The 23,206-nt window shown below is 39.3% G+C and overlaps 1 protein-coding gene across 12 annotated transcripts in view; it reads left to right on the forward strand.

The window, feature by feature from the left end:
- The window catches only part of CSPP1 (centrosome and spindle pole associated protein 1), a 102,674-nt gene that overhangs the window by 67,072 nt on the left and 12,396 nt on the right, over nt 1-23,206 (forward strand). For 8 of the 12 annotated variants that reach the window (XM_036338451.1, XM_036338456.1, XM_036338461.1 and 5 more), the window contains 8 exons: nt 593-745; nt 4,195-4,307; nt 7,482-7,631; nt 8,668-8,814; nt 12,662-12,766; nt 14,370-14,436; nt 15,203-15,320; nt 17,571-17,710. In XM_036338451.1, the coding sequence (XP_036194344.1) occupies nt 593-745; nt 4,195-4,307; nt 7,482-7,631; nt 8,668-8,814; nt 12,662-12,766; nt 14,370-14,436; nt 15,203-15,320; nt 17,571-17,710 (993 nt within the window). Of the gene's footprint in view, nt 1-592; nt 746-4,194; nt 4,308-7,481; nt 7,632-8,667; nt 8,815-12,661; nt 12,767-14,369; nt 14,437-15,202; nt 15,321-17,570; nt 17,711-17,843; nt 17,864-23,206 lie in introns of those variants that run through there. The other 4 variants (XM_036338457.1, XM_036338458.1, XM_036338460.1 and 1 more) reach the window with 2 other exon arrangements.

Raw genomic sequence — 23,206 nt, forward strand, 5'->3', positions numbered from 1 at the left:
CCCTATGGCTCCTTCAGTGTCCTGGTGATACAATAGCTGGCGTTCTTCAGAGTGAGTGAGGCAGTAGATCAAACAACGTGGAAACCATTATGTCTTTTTATGAAGGAGCCTCAGAAGTCATATACCTTCATTCTGCAATATCCTGTTTATAAGAGTGAGTTACGAACAATGGCCCACACTTGAGGGGAGGGAATTGAGCTCCATCTTGAAGGGAGAATTTGTCAAAGGATTTGTGGATATGTTTTAAAACTGCACAGATTATATTTTTCCATTAAGAATGCTAATGATCTTGGGTAAAATTCACGATGACTTACTTGAATTGTTGCTGTATTTTCTGTATTAAAGGGAATCCAGGTTCTGAAGTAACAAGAGATAAATATGGTTTTTATGGGTTGTCAAAGATTTTGAGTTTGTTTTGTAACATTATTTTCTAAAAATCTTTTAAGTTTTCAGGGCACCAAGATATCATTGAATTATTCCAGCTCTGTCCTGGTATTGTTGTTTCACATTCCCTGCTTTGAGAAAATGTATTAAGCATACTAAATATAAAAATGTATTTATTGAAATAAATGGCTTATTTTTCCCCTCTCAGCTGATTTGAATAAGATGCACAGACAAAATATAGATGCCTACCATAATCCAGATGCAAGACCATATGAAGATAAAAGGGCTGTTGTATCTCTAGACCAAAATTTAGCCACTTCAAATGCTGAGAGCCTAGAAGATTCTGCAGATAAAAACTCAGGTGTTTAATCACATTCTATCTTTTCTTTTACATTTCTAAAATTGTTCAGTAACATTTCTGTTCTCTCATGAAGTCTTACTATATTGAGAATTTGGTTACTCTGAGTCAGGAAGCATAACATGTTATTTGTGCTTTTTATAATACCTCTTCTTAGGTATTTTGAAAAAAGTGAATAAAGAAACATAGTTTGCTTCTTAATTAATACTGTTCTCAGCTTTGTAATTTGCTTATGCGTGTTTTAGCTGCTAACATTTTTATTTTGCTAGTAGATGGGCATTGCTCAAAATCAACTAGTCTTTTTACACATAGTTTGTTTTTTATACCCATAATTATTTGAATTGGTGAGAGGTATCAGATGTACAAATTGTACAATAAAATTAATTTTTTGCTTGTTTTATAATAATTGTTCTCCCTTGTAAAACCACAATGTACAAAGAAATGAATAATTAAAAGTTTAATTTTATATCGAGTCACATCTCCCCTTTTTTAAGCAAATATCTTTGGTTTGCTGTTAAGCAACATCCATCAATTAAAAGTTCTAGAAATTGAAAATTACTCATCATCTTTCTTTATGACTTGCCAGGAAAAATTGGCATCATATTTTTCTCAAAGAAAGTTGATGCCTATAAAAGTAACCAATTATTTGCTACAAATTCTGCGCTTCTACTTTCACAAAAGTTTCGATGTTAGACTAGGAAAGAACTTTACATTAGGAAATCCTTTTAAAATAACTTGGACTAAAATTTTTTATTTTATTTTTAACCCTTATGACTTACTGACCAAACTGATTAGAATCACTGGCCTTGCATCTTTCAGTCCAGGGTAGCGCTACTCTGTGCAGCCTTTCTTCACGCTCAGGAGGTGGAGTGTTTGTTGTTTCCGTGGGCACCGCTATTTGATCCCTAATTACCAGAAATGCTTTCTTACTTTGACCCACAATAGATTTTGCCCCGTAGATCCACTTTTGATTTTGGGAGCACTAAAATTGAAACTTTTATTTTGATTAAATTATTGATTTGATTCTCACTCTGGGTCTATAATAATTCATTGTGCAGTAGGAGCATCAAAATACCTATTCCTATTATTGCTGCTAAGAGAATTTTGGCTTCTTTCTGATTATCATTATTTTTCTCTTCATTTGCTTTTTCTTCTCATAGTCTATATTGAGATCTCTGTGCTACAGACCCCATTCTCTGCCCATTTCTTCCGCATCCGGTTTGTAGTTCTTCCGCATCCGGTTTGTAGTTCTTCCGCATTGTTTGTAGTTCTGTTTCAGCCTCGCACTTTCTGTCGTAGTAACTAACAATCACTTAGCTCCGCTTACCAGCAAATCCTGGAAAAATAAAGTTTCCATGACCCCTTCCCAGGAAACAACACAAGCATGATGATTGAATATGCTCAGCAGAATTTCTTGTCCATAGCCTTTCTGCACACCACCAGGGTTTCCCTCATTTTTTGTGAGTTGAAATTTTCTCAATTAATTTTCATTCCCTAATAGACTTTCTGAATGCAAGATTTATCCAAAGTCACCTAATTTGTTGCTATTCCATAATATATGTGTATGAGTGTCTGTGTATGTATACACATATGTGTAAATATTTGTGTATTTATACATGTGTGTACATACACATAGGTGGCATTAATATTTAAAGGCCTTAGGGGACTTAAATACAACTGAAAATTGAATGTTATAGCCCTGACCGGTTTGGCTTAGTGGATAGAGCGTCGGCCTCTGGACTGAAGGGTCCCAGGTTCGATTCCAGTCAAGGGCATGTACCTTGGTTGCGGGCACATCCCCAGTAGGGGGTGTGCAGGAGGTAGCTGATTGGTGTTTCTCTCTCATCAATGTTTCTAACTCTCCATCCCTCTCCCTTCCTCTCTGTAAAAAATTAATAAAATATAATTTTTTTAAAAAGAAAGAAAATTGAACGTTATAATGTGTGCTTAAGGTTCATTATACTCTAATGTTCTCTTTGTTTTGAGGTCTTCCTAATGTTCATTTCCCCCCCTTTATGGTTCTTGGGTGAAGAACCATATTTATGAAGTCCATACTAATTTGGCTTAAATTTATTTTGTGGCTTACCATGATCCCTAGATATATTTCCATTTACTTTGTGTAGAACAGTGTTTCCCTGTGATTTTATTTTTATATTTTATTATAAATGTTTAGAAGAATTTGTCCTTGTTTTTGATATTTCTTCTCTAATTGCCCCAAAGGCTTAGAATTTGAGTGATCATTGAAGCAAAAAATACCATTCAATTTTCTTTTGCTACCAGCTTTTATACCATAGCATAAGTATTGATTTGGCTATCTGCTGATCTATTCAAATAAGTATTAATAAATTTAAAGCAAAGAGCAAAGAGACCTAAATAGCAGCTCAACTCTCAAATAGTCGGCCTACACAAACTATATGAGTGAGAGAAAGTAAATGTTTTAGATTGATGGTACAAAGAACGAGTCAGTACACAAAAGCTTAAATATGAAGCTTAAATTTAAATACTATTTTTTCTTTCTGCATTCGTAGAGACTCCTGAGGTATTAATTATTTTTCAACTTGCTTTTATGAAATATTTTCCTTTCCCAGAATGTGTAATACTACTTATAGGTAATAGATAACATTTTTATTATTCATGTTTATGTCCCATTAATTAGATAGAATTTTTAAATAAAAATTGTAATGATTGAAAGAGTCATTTTAATTTTAAAAAGATTTTAGATCGCCGTAACCGGTTTGGCTCAGTGGATAGAGCATCGGCCTGTGGACTGAAAGGTCCCAGGTTCGATTCCGGTCAAAGGCATGTACCTTGGTTGCAGGCACATCCCCAGTGGGGAGTGTGCAGGAGGCAGCTGATCGATGTTTCTCTCTCATCGATGTTTCTGACTCTCTGTCCCTCTCCCTTCCTCTCTGTAAAAAATCAATAAAATATATTTTAAAAAAAAGATTTTAGATCTTACTTTATTGTTTTAATCATAGATAGAAGACTTGGAATTACTGATTTTTTTAAACAACTTAGATATTTTTTACATATATGTACATAATACATTTAATATATAATTAAGCAGTTTCTTAAAAGGATATTTACATACATGAGAACTTTATGTATTTTTTTTCTCTCCATAAATTTTACTTTAAAGCCTTTGCTGTAATCAGAGTTGATTAGCTATTATGGAGTACCTTTTATGTTTTCTTGGTGTCTTTAAGGTACAGATATATTATGATTTTTCAACTATTAATTTTATTTTAGTTTCACCATTTTTCTTTGTCGCATTACTTTTCACTTGGTCTTCAGATTCTAATCTCAGTCTTCCTTTTTGACTGTAATCTCTGGATTTCCATATTTAGCACATTTTATCAAAATACGAATTTAATAGCTAACTCTTCACTCCTGACTGTTTACTTTTTCTAAGCATTGCCTAATGGTATGTTTTGGCAAATTTCTCTTTCAAGGTCATATACAAACACAGAGCTCTCCTTTTGCTCGGGGAAATGTATTTGGCGAGCCCCCAACTGAACTTCAGATTAGACAGCAAGAATCATACAAGAATTTTCTTCGGTTTCAGGTGAAATGTTTATTTGATCATAGTTTCAAGTTTCATAAAAGTTTTAATGAACTGAACTTGCAAAGATTTTATCTACATGCTGAATAAATTTTAAGGTGCCATGCAGTTTTCTACAATTTCTAATATATCAGATATAGATAGTACTAAAATTATGTCACTTGATTTGAAAAAAAGAATAAGGAGATGGGTGTACCAGTTGACTTAATCTTTTCTAAACTTTATTAAATCACTAATTGTTAAAGAGTGCTGAAATTTCTAAAACTGAAGGTAATAAAATATTCACCTTTTAGGTATAGAATTACTCTTTCTTGATGCTTATGTATTAGTAGAATGTCAATAATTTCCCCCCCAAAAGATTTGATATTCTTGACTCAGTAGTATAGACTGTAAATAAATTAAAATATGATGTAATCATAATTGCATTTATTTGCTGCATTTATGTATGTAAACAGATAGCATTTAAAATATTAGAAATGCCCAAAGGAAGGCACTCATGCATCCAGTGTTTATTAAGCAAACAGACTTCTCCCATACTGTGCCCACCCTTGTGCTGAATACTATGGAGAGCACCTGAGATGAACGAGAGACCTGCCCGTGAGGGACTCACAGTTTCTTCTCCCCTCCCGTCACCCCTTCTCCACCCACACTGACATTCCAGTGTCAGATTAATTCTGGGATCTGTTTAATCTTCCTTTCATAGGGCTTCACATGTTACTCTTTTTTTACTCAAAACCTGGTGGTAGCTTTTCTTTTCTATAGGAATTTCCAAATTCCTTAGCCCGACATTTAAGGCTATCCAATCTAATCCCAGGCTCTTAACTTCCTCTAAAAGAGATTCTACTCAAAGACGTTACCTTTCTAATTCTTACTTTGTGGCCTCTTACCTAAGGGAATGACATAATAGATGCAGCCTTAAGGATGCTCTGGCATCAGTGTTGAGGGTATATTATTGGGAGGTTTAAAACATTGGAAGCAGGGGCATTTTACTAGTGGTGACTGTGGAGATGATGGAAAGGCCTTTCTCATGAATGACAGAATGAATAGAGTTATTGAATATCAGAAAGTGGAATCAGAGGCCCCAGGGACGTTGGCCACTCAAGTCAGGCAGCAGCATTTTGAGGGATACAGAGTTACTGGTTGAACAGAAAAGATCCTGTGGTATGTTGCCTATAATGACAGCAAGTCAGAATTCAAGTAGCTTCTATTGTACTTAGCAAGTGTTGCACGGTCGAGGGTAGAATTCAGGAAAAACAAAATATTGCAAAATGTATAGCTTGTTATTGTTTATAGGGTACTTTTACATATAGTATCTTATTAAACCTCAAAACTCTCTGAGAAAGGTATTTTATTTTATGATATGCAATTAAAATACAGGCAGAGAGGCTCATCTATGGTGGTAGAGCCACTGCTGGAACCCAAGTCTCATTTCAGCATCACATCTGTAGGTACAGAACTTACAGTTCTAGGAAATTTTTCCCTCTGGGAAAATCTAATAATGGGGGCGCTTTGACTATGTTAGTTTCAGAGTAAGTCCAGCTTTCAGTTCTCCCACTTGTAAACCCTCAGTGTCAAATGGTGGTTTACATATTTTCTTCTACCAGTCTCTTAACCGTCCCCATTTTCACCCTCAAAGTCTAACCCAGAACTAGTTAAATGATATTTATTATTACTATCAACAGTAGTATAGTGTCAGACAGATATAACTCCAAACTGAAGTGTTAGAAGAGATGCTGTAAAATGTTCAGGTCTGTGCACAAAGATGGCCTTGGCTCCTTATCTGCACCCAAAATTTAAGTTACGCAGCAGAAGTCTTCATGTGGCTAGAATTTGGTAAACAACACATGTGAGTGTTTAGGTACCATTTTTAATTAGAACTTTAAAAGTAAAACATTTAATAAACTATTTGTAGAACCTTTGAAGCATTTTTGTACTATACAGTTTGAAAACCACTCACCTAGAAGCTAGCTGTCCTCTTTCTGGTAAGGACCGTGTAGCATTTTTGTTGGAACGACATTTCTATGGATTCATGAGGTGTGTGACTCATTTATAATTGTGACCCTTAATGGAGAAGGGACCCTGATTGTGATTTTTTTTCAGAGTGGGAAGAAGTGGGGAACTGAGTGTTAGATGTGATGTTTTGCCATATAGATAATAAATGATGTTTTCTCTAGGTATATGATACTTGGAGAAATGATTACGAGCACACTGCTTAGTACTAAATGTAAGGATTGTGCATATTTAATGGTTTTTTGAGAAAGAAGAGTTGGAAAAAACCCTAGCATATGCAATCATGGGACATGCATGAAGATTAAAGTTCTTACAGCTCAAAAGATCGACAGCGCTAGATATAACAATGTTGAAGCTAGAGGCAGTGCAGTTAGGAGCAGTGAAATAATACAAGTGGCTGTAATCAATATCTACTTAAGAGTAATTGAAACCTATTGAGTACCCAGTATGCACGCTTCCCTCCCTACTTCACCCTTGGAGGATGCAGACTCTCTGACGGTCCCTTCTGCCAGGACTTGGACTCTGCCTTAGAATGTCCCCCCAGATATTCAGCACTGCACGCCACCGGGACATTCAAGATGAAATTGTACTGAGTTGCACTGAGTCCTGGTGGCTGAAGTCCTCCTCACCTTACAACTAACCAGTAGATAAGACAGAAGGAAGGATGTTCTGAGGGAGGGGTACTTGCATAAGGAATGGTTGGATGCTGAAACATTGATTTGCTGTTTCAGGATCCTAATCAAGCCAGGGAGCTGAGACATCTCGTATCAGTTGCTACAGAATAACATAAACATGAATTACTTAGTACCTTCTATAGAGGAGGCACTTTCACATTTTTCACATTACATTTTCTTTACATCCATTCTTTGAGCACTCCTTTGAGATGTAGACATTAATATCTTTTTACAGGAGGAGAAAACTGAACAAGAAAGTTTCTTAAGGTCTCACAGTTTGTAAGTATTTGGTGGAGCTGGAATGTTACTCATAGCTCTTAACATTACATTATGTAGCCTTCCTAATAAAATACAAGAGATGAAAAATTTAGGATGTTATTTTAACTTGCAGAAAGAAGATACAAATGTTGAATTCATAGGCTACTAGGAAAAAACAAGTGGTATTCCAACTTTGTAGTAGTTTACAAAGAAATAACTAGGCTTAATTCTTTAGATTGCGGAGAAGAAACAAAGAGAGGAAGCTGAGCGTGAGAGACTGAGGATTGAAGAGGAAAAAGAAGAGAAACGGCTCGCAGAACAGAGGGCGCGGATCCAGCAAGAGTATGAAGAGGAACAGGAGAAGAAGCGGGAGAAAGAGGAGGAGGTGCATTTTTTTCCTACTCCAGTTTTCTGTTAGTCTGAAGTGGAATTTTTATTCTGACTTGAGAAGATATATATTACTTATAGAGGAGACCAGTCCTGGGGCACATTTAGAAAATTCCAGATTAATAGCCACTCATTGGATATTATTCTATTAAAGTTGAAAGACTAGGTTAAGGAGACATTTAATGACATAAATGATGACATTTTAAGCCAAAAAATAGTTTAGGCTGACTAAGGAGGTTATAAGACTAGAGGCCTGGTGCACGAGTTCATGCACGGGTGGGGTTCGGTCTGCTTGCACCAATGGGGGCTGATCGGGCCAGGCCAGTGGCGGGGAGGGGGAGGGGGGGCCAATTGGGGCCGGGTCAGCTGGGGGCAGAGGGTGCAGGAGGTTGGTTGGCCTGCCCACCCCCAATCGGGGTGAGGAGGCCGATCAGGGGCGGCTGTGGGGAGGGGCCGTGGCGGTTAGGGGGGCCAATCGGGGGCAATGTGTGTCATAGCGATTGGTTGTTCCAGTTGTTCTGGTGGCTTGGCTTTTATATATATAGATGCCTAATACTTTATTATTAAGCAAACAATGTCTTGATGTTAACACTATTTTTTTTTTTTAATTTTTTTATATATATATTTTATTGATTTTTTACAGAGAGGAAGGGGGAGAGATAGGGAGTTAGAAACATCGATGAGAGAGAAACATCAATCAGCTGCCTCCTGCACATCTCCCACTGGGGACGTGCCCGCAACCCAGGTACATGCCCTTGACCGGAATCGAACCTGGGACCTTTCAGTCCGCAGGCCGACACTCTATCCACTGAGCCAAACCGGTTTCGGCATCAACACTATTTCACTATGGGGAAAAAAGAGGAACAACTGTAATAATCTGAACAATAATGATTTAATTTAAAAAAAAAATGAACACTATTTCATTTATATCTTCAATTTTATATCTCTATTTCAGACAAATAAGGCTCCACATTTTTTAATGGACTATAAGAATGTATGTATGGAGTGTATATATTTTTCTCTTTATTTTAAAGCAAAGACTAAAAAATGAAGAGCTTATTCGGTTAGCTGAAAAAAGACGAAAAGAAGCAGAAAAAAAGAAGAAAGAAGAAGAAGAAAAACATAACCAACAACTTCAGCACTACTATGAAAGAGAAAATATAATTGGGAAAGAAACAAAGGTAAGCTTCAGACAAAAATGTCAAGCCTGCAGGTTACCCCACCTTGAGTGTGAGTATTGTAGAATTGTTATCATAAAGGGGAGCGTGGAGGAGGGGCATCTGCCCCCCTTCTATTTTTCAGTGGCCTCTACGGGTGCCCAAACTGAGCTCCTGGGAACGGGTGATATCATTGAGCTTTGTTGCTGTTTTCCCCCAGTGAGTGTAATAGGTTTACTGAGCTCGTGGTCTTGTTTCTATTGTCTGTGGACCAGCACCCTCCAAACCGTTCATGACAAGTACAGAAATTGCAAATAAGTGTTTGGAAACTTATGTATAAATTTGTCAAAGTAATTTAATGTCTGTTGAATCTACTAATACAGAGTTGGGCTTAAATTGTGTCATATCATTTTAAAAATTTCATGTATCTAGTAATGCGTTCTGACTCTGTTTGCACATTTGTCCACAATGGATTGGAAATTAAAGGAGAAAACCTGGAGGCTCACCACAGACTGGTTTGAAGTCGGTATTCTAAGGTAGAGGAGGGTTGTAGTTCACAGTTAGGTACATGAATCAAAGTTATTAGACAGGTTTTCTTCCTAGAAAGCCACTTGCCCCTTAGAGGATCTAGTTTACTAGTAAACCTGTGCTCATATTTCAAAGCTGTATTTAAAATCCTTTATGCATAGATATCACGGGGGACTTGTAAAAATGTATATTCTTGGGTCTCATCTATAAAGTATCTGATTTACTGAGTCTGAGGCTAGCCCAGGAATCTGCATTTTATAAGCATCCTTAGGGGTTCAGATGCAGTTGGCTTGTAGACCACACTTTAAAAATATATATATATTTTTATTGATTTCAGAGAGGAGGGGAGAGGTAGAATCACTGATCGGTGGCTTCTGGCATGTCCCACAGTGGGGCTCGAACCCACAACCTGGCCATGTGCCTTGACTGGGAATTGAACTGTGACCTCCTGGTTCATATGTTGATGCTCAACCACTGAGCCACACCAGCCAGGCTGTATACTCTTTTAGTTTTTGTCACCATTTTTTTTTAGCTTGTATATTTATTTAAACCCTAAATTTTTTTAAACCCTAATCTGAGAGTTAAATCTTTTAGATAGGATGTCTAAATCTATTTATGTTTATCATAATCAGTATATTTAATCATATTAATGGAATTCCTTTTTGTTTTGCTTCCTTGGTAGTTACTTGTTTCCTTATTATGTGGACTATGTTTTGTTTACTTCATTCTCTACAGATTATATTGTACTTATGATTCTGCTTTTGGTCACTTGGAGGTTTTATCAAAGTCACCAATGAATGTAGTATTTGATTTTCTGTTGTGCAAAGTGAACAATTTAACATCTGCATATATATATATGAGCTCTGATCTGGAGAGGTGTTTTTACCCAAATTACAATTGCATTTCATTTTGTTGGGAGTTTATGTTTTCAGCATTTTGATTTTAATGTGAAGTGGGAGCTATTAGCTTTATTACAGCGTAAACTGAAATCCTGTTTTATTTTTATGTGGAGACATAGAATCCTAATATGATATGGAAAATCCCTCTTCCATGATGAGGGAGTCATATTTTTAAAATAAGGATATCAAACCTGTTCATGTTTATCATAACTGATATTGTTTTTCTGACATTTTTAAATTGTTATTTTATTATTTTTTTAATTAAATCTTTATTGTTCAGATTATTACAGTTGTTCCTCTTTTTTCCCCCCATAGCTCCCCTCCACCCGGTTCCTACCCCACTCTCTATCCTTACCCCCCCGCCCCACTGTCCTCATCCATAGGTGCACAATTTTTGTCCAGTCTCGTCCCGCATCCCCCACACCCCTTTCCTCCCCAAGAATAGTCAATCCATTCCTTTCTATGCCCCTGATTCTATTATAATCACCAGTTCATTCTGTTCATCAGATTATTTATTCACTTGATTTTTAGATTCACTTGTTGATAGATGTATATTTGTTGTTCATAATTTGTATCTTTACCTTTTTCTTCTTCTTCCTCTTCTTAAAGGATACCTTTCAGCATTTCATATAATACTGGTTTGGTGGTGATGAACTCCTTTAGCTTTTTCTTATCTGTGAAGCACTTTGTCTGACCTTCAATTCTGAATGATAGCTTTGCTGGGTAAAGTAATCTTGGTTGTAGGTTCTTGGCATTCATCACTTTGAATATTTCTTGCCACTCCCTTCTGGCCTGCATAGTTTCTGTTGAGAAATCAGCTGACAGTCGTATGGGTACTCCCTTGTAGGTAACTGTTTTTCTCTTGCTGCTTTTAAGATTCTCTCTTTGTCTTTTGCTCTTGGCATTTTAATTATGATGTGTCTTGGTGTGGTCCTCTTTGGAATCCTTTTGTTTGGGGTTCTCTGTGCTTCAGTCTATTTCTTTCACCAGGTAGGGGAAATTTTCTGTCATTATTTCTTCAAATAGGTTTTCAATATCTTGCTCTCTCTCTTCTTCTGGTATCCCCATAATTCGGATGTTGGTATGCTTGAAGTTGTCCCAGAGGCTCCTTACACTATCTTCATATTTTTGGATTCTTTTTTCTTTTTGCTTTTCCGGTTGGGTGTTTTTTGCTTTTTCGTATTTCAAAGACTTGATTCTTGCGATCCTCTAGTCTGCTGTTGGGAGTCTGTATAATATTCTTTATTTCAGTCAGTGTATGCTTAATTTCTAGTTGGTCCTTTTTCATAACCTTGAGGGTCTCACTAGATTTCTTGAGGGTCTCACTCAGTTTATCAGCAGTTTCTAGAGAATTCTTGAAAAACCTTAAAAGTGTGGTTTTGAACTCTATATCCAGTAGTTTGCTGTCCTCCATTTCTGTCATTTGTGATCTGTTTCTTTGTCTCCTCATTTTTTATGCTTCCCTGTGTTGATAGAGTGTCTTTGTGTGCTAGGTGTCCTGTAGGGCCCAGTGGCTCAGCCTCCCCAATTACCTGAGGTGGACACTCTTGGTGCACCCCTTTGTGGGCTGTGTGCACAGTCTTGTTGTAGGTAAGCCTTGATTGTTGTAGGTATCACTGGGAGGAATTGACCTCCAGGCCAATTGGCTGTGAGAATCAGCTGTGTCTGCAGTGGGAGAACTTCTGTGCTGGAGACACCCTTCTGGGGCAAGACTTGCTTCAGTGGGGCTGTAGTGCTCACTGAGTCTGCCCCCTGAATGTGTCACTTATGGATCTGAGGAGTTGTAATCTGGATGGTCTCACTCTGACCACTGGGTACACTGGCTCTTGGATCTCTAAGGAGGTGCTAATTTAGCCTCTGCCTGAGGTTACCCAGCAGGAGCCCAGCTGTGAAGCAATGCAAGCTGCCCTAGGGCCTTGGGCCTTCTTTTGGAAGTTCTGGGTCTGTCTGGCCCAGCTGCAGTTTGTTAGGTAATTTTCAGATTGCAAAGGGCCAGGCCTTTCATATGCAAAAGCCTCTGCTGCCAGCCCTTTCCGCATGCGCCGCGCCCTCAGCTGCCATCTCTTTCCGTGTCCGCTTCCGTACCTCTGCACTTTACTTCTGCACCTCCTCTGAGTCTCAGTGTGCTTTTCTCTTTCCTTCTAGTTGTAGAATTTCCACTTAGCCAGCCTTCCTGTGGTTCTGGATGATGTTCGTTTTGTCTTTTAGTTGTATTTTTTTCCTGACTTTTTGGTAAAAGTAATTTATTAAATAAGAGTAGTAACATTCTTAACTTAGATGGTCAAGTATTAAGGGTGTATGTATGTGCACACACACATGTATCCATGTGTGTTTGTACACTTACATTTATTGATGTGGGTATGTATACATACATATTTATTTTTTAAAAATTTCTTTGATTAAGGTATTATATATGTGTCCTTATTGCCCTATTCTTTTTCTAGCGCTTGAAACAGCCTTCCCCTGTGGTTCCTGCTTTACAGAACAAAATTGCAGGCAAACTCCAAAGACCTCCTTCAGCTGACAGCATTATAAGTGCCTTTATTCAAGTATGTACTTTTTCTTCTGATTGGCTAATCTTAGCTAAGTTATTTTGGGTTGAGGGATTGGATGAGATTTAAATTTTTTAAGATCTGAGATAGAGATAATGTCTACAGTAGTTTGTTTGCTGCTTTGGTTGTAACTTGGTGCCCTAAAGTTTAAATTTAATAATTTAGCACATAGTTCTTGTTCTGACCCTCCAGAAGGCCTTTTCTTTGATAATGTATCTTCTAGCTAGCTGTAGTTATGCTAATGATGTGCCTTAAACTTTAGACTGAGCTACAATCAAAAGAAAGTTGGGAAAATGTTCCAAAAAGGTTGTTTCTTAAGTTGACTCTTGAAAGGATTTTCCATAAAAACAAGGAAGATGAGGGACTTGCAGCACGTCCCAGGCCTTGGAGGGACGTGTACGCCACGCGGCGCACGTGGAGAACACACGGGCTTGGTCTGGGCCTGGCAAAGCCTGAGCAAGTGCAGAGGAGGTGGAGGTCGGAACACGTGCAGGGTCTTGTGTGGAGGGTAAGGGGTTTGACTTTATTCCATAGATGCGTGGCTACCAAACAGGTTAATTTCCATAACAGATAAACATTACAAGAACTTCTTCCTGGATCTCACCCTCTGAGATTCGGACTCCGTAGGTCTGTGGTAGATGATGTGTTCTTAGGCTGTGGTGTGGAGATACATTTTGGAGGCCAGGATACTTTTGTAGAAGTCCAGATAGGAGACTTTATCTAAAAGAAAGGCAGTGACAGTAGAACAGAGAAGGGTGACAGCATCAAGATACGTTAAGAAACACAGATGGTGGTACGGAGGAGTCAGTGACAGCCATCAGGTTTCTGGCGAGGGTTCCATGGAGCAGGCAGTTGGAAATAGAGGTTGTGGCTGAGAAGGTAGTCTGGACTGGATCTGTCATTGTGGAAGTCGTGGGCACTGTTGTTTGTCAAGTGAGTACAATAGTCTAGGATGGGCTTGGGGGCAGTAAACAGCTGAAGGTGGAATACTACGGAATTACCCACATTTCAGAAGCAGAGTAAGGACATGGAGACGGAAAAAGTGACAGAGTGGCAATGATGTCAGTTGCTGCTGGCTATTGAGTGTATCACTGGGATCACTTGGTGACTTTGGTGAGTCAGGTCAGTGGAGTGATGGGCTGCAGAGCAAAGGCGGGCATTTGCTATGCAGTGGAGAGTGAGTGGGAACAAGGACATAGACACCATACGTGTTGCATTTACTATTCTTCAAAGAAGCAAGGCTCTGAAGGGAAGGAGGAAATAGATAAGAGAGTGAAGGGTGAGATGATTTTTTTTAAAGAAGGGAGAGATTTTGAGGCATAGTTGAGATTAAGGAGAGGAAAAGGGTGGAGAAAAGGGACTAATTGGTGGAGGAAGTGGGAGTCACTTATCAGCTCCAGAGTACAAGGGAAGGAGTTCTCTGTGGATGGGGCAAGGACTCCACCATTGTGGTGGGAAGGAAAAGTGGATGCAGGTAAGTTTATAGGTAGGAGAGTGGGGAGTTTGGCTTCTTCTACATATAGTTACGTTAAGAAAGTATTCTCTTCAAGCTCTGAGTAGGGAAGACACACTGAGTCTGTCTGTCATGATTATTGAACAGGAACGTTCCGTGTCCAGGGCACAGTCTCCTCCGGTACCTGCCAGGAAAAATCAACTTCGTGCAGAAGGTAGAGTTACCTATTAAACCTGTAATCTAGGACATTTTTTTACAGACTCATAGAACATTGCAAAACGCTATAGAGCAGCGGTTCTCAACCTGAGGGTCGCGACTCCTTTAGGGGTCGAATGACCCTTTCACAGGGGTCACCTAAGACCATCGGAAAACACACATATAATTACATATTGTTTTTGTGATTAATCACTATGCTTTAATTATGTTCAATTTGTAACAATGACCTTGGGGGTCACCACAACATGAGGAACTGTATTAAAGGGTCACGGCATTAGGAAGGTTGAGAACCACTGCTATAGAGGTAGAGAGGGCCTGGATACCTTCCCAGCTTCCCCGTGGTAACATCTTACCTAGTACAGTATCACCACCAGGAAGTGGACACTGGTGTATTCTACAGACCTTCACCAGTTTCACATGTGCTCATTGTGTTGTGTGTAGCGCCCTGCACTTTACCTTGTATAATTTGTGTAATCACCTGTCAAGGCGCAGAACTGTTCTGTCACCACAAAGGAATTCCTTGTGCTGCCCCTTTATGGTGACATTCTCCTCCACCCCCAAAACTTTACTTAACTTTTGAAATTTCTGTATTATCAGAAATGTGTTTGTGAGTCTTAATATGATATTCATGAATGTGATGTTATTTAAAACATTAAAAATAACTTTCATGACAATGTCTCTCAACATTTTAGCTTTATGATAGGTCAGACTATATTTTAAAGCTTAATCTTTTGTTCTTTTTACTTATCGATGGGACTTTGCAGAGGAGAAAAGAAATGTAATTATGGAATTATCAGAAATGAGAAAACAGCTTCGTAGTGAGGAGCGGCGTCTCCAGGGGCGGTTGCTACACTTGGACAGTGATGAGGAAATTCACATGAGGCAAGTTTCAAGTTGCATTTTTATTTGTTTCTGAATTTTTTTGTGTTCAGGATGAAGAATCATATGTCAGAACCTATCCAGTAATTTTAGTTTTGGAACAGGGTTAATTTTTACTGTAAAACACTCTTTAGTAGAATGGATAGTTTGTATGTTTGAAAGTTTTTAAGATTATTAGTGAAATTTAAAGACTAAACTAGCCTTTTTCCCATAAGAAATCTAGATAAATAATGATATTCTAGTGGAGGGATTCAGTACAACTAGCAAAAACAGGGTATGATTTTTTAGTCTATTGGTGTTTGCAGTGTATAGTAGGTTTTCTCTCTTTTCTTTTGACAAAATAGGTCTTTTTAAAATTAATATGCTTTTGATATACTTTTTTCAATCTTATGTAAAGTTGCATTCATAAATTTTTATCCACAATTATTGACTTTATTCGTTGAGAAAATACGGGCTATTTAATAGATACTTAACTGTATATAAAATATTTAAATTGAGCTTTGTAACTGTCCTGTTGTACTGCCAATAACATTTTTGGTGGTGGTATTGGCATAGGAGTTGAGGGAAGGAGGAAGAAAGGAAAGAAAAAGAAGAAAGAAGTAGCATTTCTTGAAGGAAAACCAGAAATACTATCCCTAACCATGAACTGTTTAATAGGGTTAACAGCCTATTTAACTATTAATGTTAATATAATTAGATAGAACTTCTGTACACCTTTTTTTTTTTAATCCTCACTGAGGATATTTTTTCCATTGATTTTTAGGGTGGAAAGGAGGGAGGCAAGGGAGAAAGAAACATTGATGTGAGAGACACACATTGATTTGTTGCTTCCCTCACACGCCCTCAGGGCCGGGGATGGAACCTGCAACCGAGTTACATGCCCTTGCCTGGGAATTGAACCCGAGACCGTTTGGTCTGTGGGCCAGTGCCGTAACCACTGAGCCAAATCGGCCAGGACAGGACTTAGGTATTTTAATTTAATGGCCTTCTAGATTTAGTACTTATTTTCGTTTTACATTTTAATGAGCCTCCACTGCAGTTCTTGACACTCTGGGTAGTTCACTACTAGAGGTCTCTGTCACCTTGACCAAGTAGTTTGTGGCCCTGTGAGTCCGTCCCCTGAAACAGCAGGGGCACTGTGCCTGTGGGGGTCCCACTATTTCCCTGCCTGGGCCCAGGGGAGACTTAGTGCATCAAGAAATGAAGACAGGAGTCTAGCCAGCTCTTACACCAGTAACTTAGAGCTGCATTTTCAGAACTAGAGAGGCCTGCCTGGTGCTGAGGGAAGCAGCAAGGCTGGAGTGCCGCCCCTCATCCCTGTCCTCTCTAATGTCAGCCCTCCCCACCCCCCACAGCCATAGTGGGAAACTCCCTTCCTGAGCTCCCTCCTTTATACTAACTCCTAGAAATAGAGTATTAAGTAACTAACTAGGTACCAGGTTTCCTGAAAGCCTATTGTAAAATTAGTGCTGGGGACTGTGGATAATAAACTGTTATAATGGGCAGCATATTAATACCATCTTTTTCTGTATAATTTCTACTTTAGGCTGGGGGAAAGTTTACATTTATTGCGTACCTAATTCATGTCAAGTACTATGCTGGGTACTTTACAGGATATAATTTCACTTAATTCTCATACTCTTTTTTTTTAAAATATATTTTATTGATTTTTTACAGAGAGGAAGGGAAAGGGATAGAGAGTCAGAAAACATCGATGAGAGAGAAGTATTGATCAGCTGCCTCCTGCACACTCCCTACTGGGGATGTGCCCGCAACCAAGGTACATGCCCTTGACCGGAATCAAACCTGGGACCCTTGAGTCTGCAGGCCGACGCTCTATCCACTGAGCAAAACTGGCTAGGGCTTAATTCTCATACTCTTAAGACTAAAAGTGGTAGACACTATCTGCATCTTATAGATGCTGAAATCAAGGTCAGACTGCTAACAAATAGCAGAGCAGGTCTTTGAATCTTGGTTTCTCTGATCTCAAAGACTGATTTTTATGCTACAGGAACATTTTAAGATAAAACTAAATCATTTTATTCTTAGAATAAAGTACTTTGCATCTGAGTATTTTGAAAAATTATAAACAATGACTTTATAAATACCCTATGTTTTAATGAGGGACTGAAGTAACAGATATTAGAATGTTTATAATCAGCTCTGGTGAAAGATGCCACAGTTCTTGAATGAAATGCGAACTCAGATTTTCTTCCCATAAAACAAAAGTTTATCATAGTTTGTCACTTACAGGAAAAGAGAAAGGAGCCCCATGGACATATTTGATATGGCGCGGCATCGGGTGCAGGCTCCTGTCAGAAGACAGTCGCCGAAGGGCTGGGACTCGGCTACTTTGCAGAATATTCGGGACTTCAATGAGCTGAAAGACAGAGGTGAGTAGAATGCTGTATTAAAGATACAGCAAGAGTGGTCTGCCCATCTTCATGGATCTTTAAACACGTTTGTATCCATCATCTGTTTTAAGTGAGTAATACTTCTATGTGCCTTGGTGCTCCATTTTACCAGACTGAAGCTTTGCCTTGGCCTAACGGAGCTGGCGGAGCCTCGGCAGTGGATCAGACCACACCTAAGGGTGAGGAATGGCCCTTAGGTGTTTGTGGAGGGTGGGCAGAGCAAGATGAGCTTAGGAAAGAGTGTATCAGAGAAGGCACTGCCTATGATGAATATTGGAAAGTGCCAGTTGGATCAAAGGCCATTGGTGACTTCAGCTAGATTTTTTCTGTGGAAGCCAACCAGCTTCGGGGTGAGGACTTAATAGGAGGCAAAGTGTCGGAAACAATTAGCATAAAACAGGCCCTGGAGGAAGCTTGGCTGGGAAGGAGGAAGTAGGGTCTAGAGCTGTTATAGGAGGAAGGGGTTCAGAAGCAGGAGAGGGATGGAGTGGTTGTTGGAGAGCAGGGTCCCTGAGTGCACAGGAGGAAATGTAGGATGTTTAGAGGAAGAGGGTAGAGAAGGCTTGATGTAGGAGTAGGAGGAGAGAAAGCTTATTAGGGAAGTAGAATGGCCAAGGTACATAGAGGCCTGGGGACTAAAGATGTGTAGAGGAACCAAAATATGTTATATGTGATATTTCTTTAGGCGCATTCAACAGTGTTTGAGTCGAGGAGACAAACCATTGGATGTGTGTTCTGTTAAACCAGAATTTAAACTTTTTCTTATTTTTAAAAGTAATATCTATTATAGAAAAATTTGAATACAGAAAGATAAAAGAAGGGAAAATCACTTTACAGAGGTTTTTTTTTTTTTTTTTTAAATATATTTTATTGATTTTTTACAGAGAGGAAGGGAGAGGGATAGAGAGTCAGAAACATTTATGAGAGAGAAACATCAATCAGCTGCCTCCTGCACACCTCCCACTGGGGATGTGTCCGCAACCAAGGTACATGCCCTTGACTGGAATTGAACCTGGGACCTTTCAGTCCACAGGCCGATACTCTATCCACTGAGCCAAACCGGTTAGGGCTACAGAGGTTTTCTAATCTTTTTTTCAGAGCCTAAAAGTAAAAAGTAAAATAAAAACAAGATATAATTGGCCTAGCTGATTTGACTCAGTGGAGCATCCACCTGTGGACTGAAGGGTCCTGGGTTAAATTCTGGTCAAGGACACATGCCTGAGTTGCCGGCTCGATCTCCAATAGGGGTCGTGCAGGAGGCACCCAATCAGTGATTCTCTCTCATCATTGATGTTTCTATCTCTCCCTTCCTCTCTGAAATCAATAAAAATACATTAAAAAATACATTCTTTTTTTTCTTTCTTAGATTTACAGTGTCATAAATTACATATACCATAGCTATTTAGCATGTTACCATTTATTGCTTACTTAACGATATTCCAGGATTGTGTCATCCAGTGGGTCTCACAGTTTGGTCAGGGAACTTGGGAGGTCAAAACTACTTTTATTAAAACAGATATTATTTGTCTATTTCACTTTTATTCTCTCACATGTGTATAGGTTTTCCAGAGTCAATGGCATGCGATGACTTCATTGCTCTGAAGCTAACAGAATGTGCGCTTGTGTTTACCCATGTAAAAACTTCTTAGTGTTAATTTCTAAGATGGTGCCTGTGTGTGTGTGTATGTCTGAGAGACAGACAGACATTGGGTCCTCAGTTTTTAAGAGTATAAAGAGGTCTTGAGATCAAAAAGGTTTAAACCATAAAACAGCCATTTATTTCCCTATATTACTACACCCAGTTCTTATCATGTGGCTTGTTATCTCATTTTTAGAGAGGAAACCAAGTCTGGAGGTGGTGAAGTCAGGGTCCAGTCCAACTGATTATGTGTCTCCAGGGTCTCTTCTGTTAACTTTGCTCTTTTTTTTTTTTTTTTTAATTTTAATTTTAATGATATTTTATTTTTTTAATTAAATCTTTATTGTTCAGATTATTACATTTGTTCCTCTTTTTTTTCCCCCCATAACTCCCCTCCTCCCAGTTCCCGCCCCACCCTCCGCCCTCACTCCCCACCCACTGTCCTCATCCATAGGTGCACGATTTTTGTCCAGTCTCTTCCCGCATCTCCCACACCCCTTTCCCCCCCAGGAATAGTCAGTCCATTCCCTTTCTGTGTCCCTGATTCTATTATAATCAACAGTTCATTCTGTTCATCAGATTATTTATTCACTTGATTCTTAGATTCACTTGTTGATAGATGCATATTTGTTGTTCATAATTTGTATCTTTATCTTTTTCTTCCTCTTCCTCTTCTTAAAGGATACCTTTCAGCATTTCATATAATCCAGGTTTGGTGATGATGAACTCCTTTAGCTTTTCCTTATCTGTGAAGCTCTTTATCTGACCTTCAATTCTGAATGATAGCTTTGCTGGATAAAGTAATCTTGGTTGTAGGTTCTTGGTATTCATCACTTTGAATATTTCTTGCCACTCCCTTCTGGCCTGCAAAGTTTCTGTTGAGAAATCAGCTGACAGTCGTATGGGTATTCCCTTGTAGGTAACTGAGTTTCTTTCTCTTGCTGTTTTTAAGATTCTCTCTTTATCTTTTGCTCTTGGCATTTTAATTATGATGTGTCTTGGTGTGGTCCTCTTTGGATTCCTTTTGTTTGGGGTTCTCCTCGCTTCTTGGACCTGTAAGTCCATTTCTTTCACCAGGTGGGGGAAGTTTTCTGTCATTATTTCTTCAAATAGGTTTTCAATATCTTGTTCTCTCTCATCTTCTGGCACCCCTATAATTCTGATGTTGGTACGCTTGAAGCTGTCCCAGAGGCTCCTTACACTATCCTCGCATTTTTGGATTCTTTTTTCATTTTGCTTTTCCGGTTGGGTGTTTTTTGCTTCCTCGCATTTCAAATCATTGACTTGATTCTTGCGCTCCTCTGGTCTGCTGTCGGGAGTCTGTATAATATTCGTTATTTCAGTCCGTGTATGCTTAATTTCTAGTTGGTTCCCCAATATAACATCGAGGGTCTCATTAGTTTTCTTGTAGATCTCATTAAGTTTATCGGCGGCTTCTAAACAGTTCTTGAGAGACCTTAAAAGTGTGGTTCTGAACTCTATATCTTCCATTGACAATTTTGTCCTGTTTCTTTGTCTCCGCATTTTGTTATGCTTCCTTGGTGCACCCCCTAGTGGTCTTTGTTCGCAGTCTTATAGTTAAATCTTGATTGTTGTAGCTAATTCCAGGGAGGGTTTGACCTCCAGGCCAAGTGGCTATGAGAATCAGCTGTGTCAGCAGTGAGAGAACTTCTGTCCTCTAGGGAGGTGCTAATCTAGCCTTTGCCTGAGGCTATCCGGCAAATGCCTCTGTGCAGGGCTTGGGCGGGGTGGGTCGCACAGGATCAACAGGGTGGGCCGGAGAGAGCAGTTATGGCGGCTCTCAGTCCTGTCCCCAGGGCCTCTGCCTCTCTGAGTCCCAGCACCCGCTGCAAAGCTCAGAGAGAAAGCTGCACTCGCTCTGACCGAAGCCAGACAGTCCCGCTTCTCCCGTTTGAGTCTGGGTCCCTAAAGACTCGCCTGGATCTGGAGCTCAGATTCTGCGACTCCCTCCCGATTGAAAACGCCAACTGCGCCCTCCGCCGCCAGCCCGCTCCGCGCACTCCGCACCTCAGAATTTGACTTCAGCACTGCGCCTCCTCTGAGTGTCCGTATGCGTTTCTCTTTCCTCCTAGTTGTAGGACTTCCACTCAGCCAGCGTTCCTGTGGTTCTGAGTGATGTCCCTTCCGTTTTTTGGTTTCACTTTTGAAGTAGTTGTTCAAAGCAGCAAACTCCGGCGTTAACCTATGCCGCCATCTTGGTTCTCCCAACTTTGCTCTTAACCATTTTTAATTCTTAAATATTCAGTGTGCTTTCCATTTTTCACTATTATTTTGACAATTTCTGATCACAAAGCTTTTTATATGTTTAGGATTATTTCTTTAAATTATATCCCAGTGGTATTATTTAGTAGATCAAAGGGAATATTTTCAAGGCTTTTAAAATGTATGAACTATTTTTATTCTCAAGATTTAAAAAATTAATGTTTAACATTTTCATTATGATAAAAATTGATACTCTTGAATTTGTGGCAAAGGTAAATTCTTAGACTGTTATTTCCTCCAGTAATGACATCCCTCCTAAATTTCTAGCCAGTCTGCTTCTTGCATTTTATTTGCAAGGGCTAAAATGTTAATTGGCCAATAACATATTTTCATTTTCCCAGTGTATTACAGGGATCAGCTGTGATTACATTGCCTCATGGCTGCCTGAGTTTCAGCCGATGACTCATTGTGGGATGTATCTGTGCAGTTGCCCTGCAATCTGTTTTGGGCATCTGGAGGGAGTGGGGTGGTAGGAATAGGGAATGAATACATCAATAAGCTGCTGCTTGTTCTGGGGGGCTCCCTTATAATGTTGCTAGGTTTGTGAAAAGGCATTTATTTAAAGAACTAGATGCCCGGTGCATGGATTCATGCACTGTTGGGGTCCCTCAGTCTGGTCTGCGCCCTCTCACAATCTGGGACCCCTCAGGGGATGTTGGACTGTCAGTTTTGGCCTGATCCCCACAGGCCTGGGATGTAGTAGTGCATGAAGCAGCAGGTGGTTGGGGAGGAGCCCAAACTCGGGCTGGGCGCCATGCTGCTCCCGCTCATCCTGACTCACACTGCGCCTGTCACTTGCCAGCATGAGCCCTGTGTCTGGCGTCCATCAGTCAGCTGAGTGGCACTCTGCTGTGGGAGCGCACTGACCATATGCCTTGAGCATCTGCCCCCTGGTGGTCAGTGCGCATCATAGTGACCGGTTGTTCGGTCACTTAGACTTTTATATGTATATACTAATTTTTTTTTTTTTTTTTTTTTTTTTTTTTTTTTTTAGTGTTTTGGGTTGTTTTTATTGTAGTTTATTTCTAATATTATGCCATTGTGGTCTGAGAAGATGCTTGGTATGATTTCAATCTTCATGAATTTGGGGAGACTTTGTGACCCAATATGTGGTCTATTTTTGAAAATGTCCCATGAGCACTTGAGAAGAACATATATTCCGTGGCTTTGGGGTGAAATGTTCTGAAGATGTCAATTAAGTCGATCTAGTGAGTCATTTAGGATTGCTGTTTCTTTGCTGATTTTTTGTCTAGAGGATTTATCCAGTGATGTCAGTGGTGTATTAAAATCCCCTACTATGATTGTATTGTTGTCGATCTCTCCTTTGATATCTTCCAGGAGTTTTTTTTTATGTATTTGGGTGCTCCTGCATTGGGTGCATATATGTTTATCAGGGTTATATCTTCTTGTTGTATTGATCCTTTTACTATTATGAAGTGGCCTTCCTTATCTCTTGTTATGGCCTTCACTTTGAGGTCTATTTTGTCAGATATAAGTATTGCTACCCCAGCATTTTTTTCATTTCCATTTGCCTGAAAGATATTTTTCCACCC

Source organism: Myotis myotis, unplaced genomic scaffold (assembly GCF_014108235.1).
Source record: "Myotis myotis isolate mMyoMyo1 unplaced genomic scaffold, mMyoMyo1.p scaffold_m19_p_16, whole genome shotgun sequence".
In the NCBI taxonomy this organism is placed as follows: Eukaryota; Metazoa; Chordata; class Mammalia; order Chiroptera; family Vespertilionidae; genus Myotis; species Myotis myotis.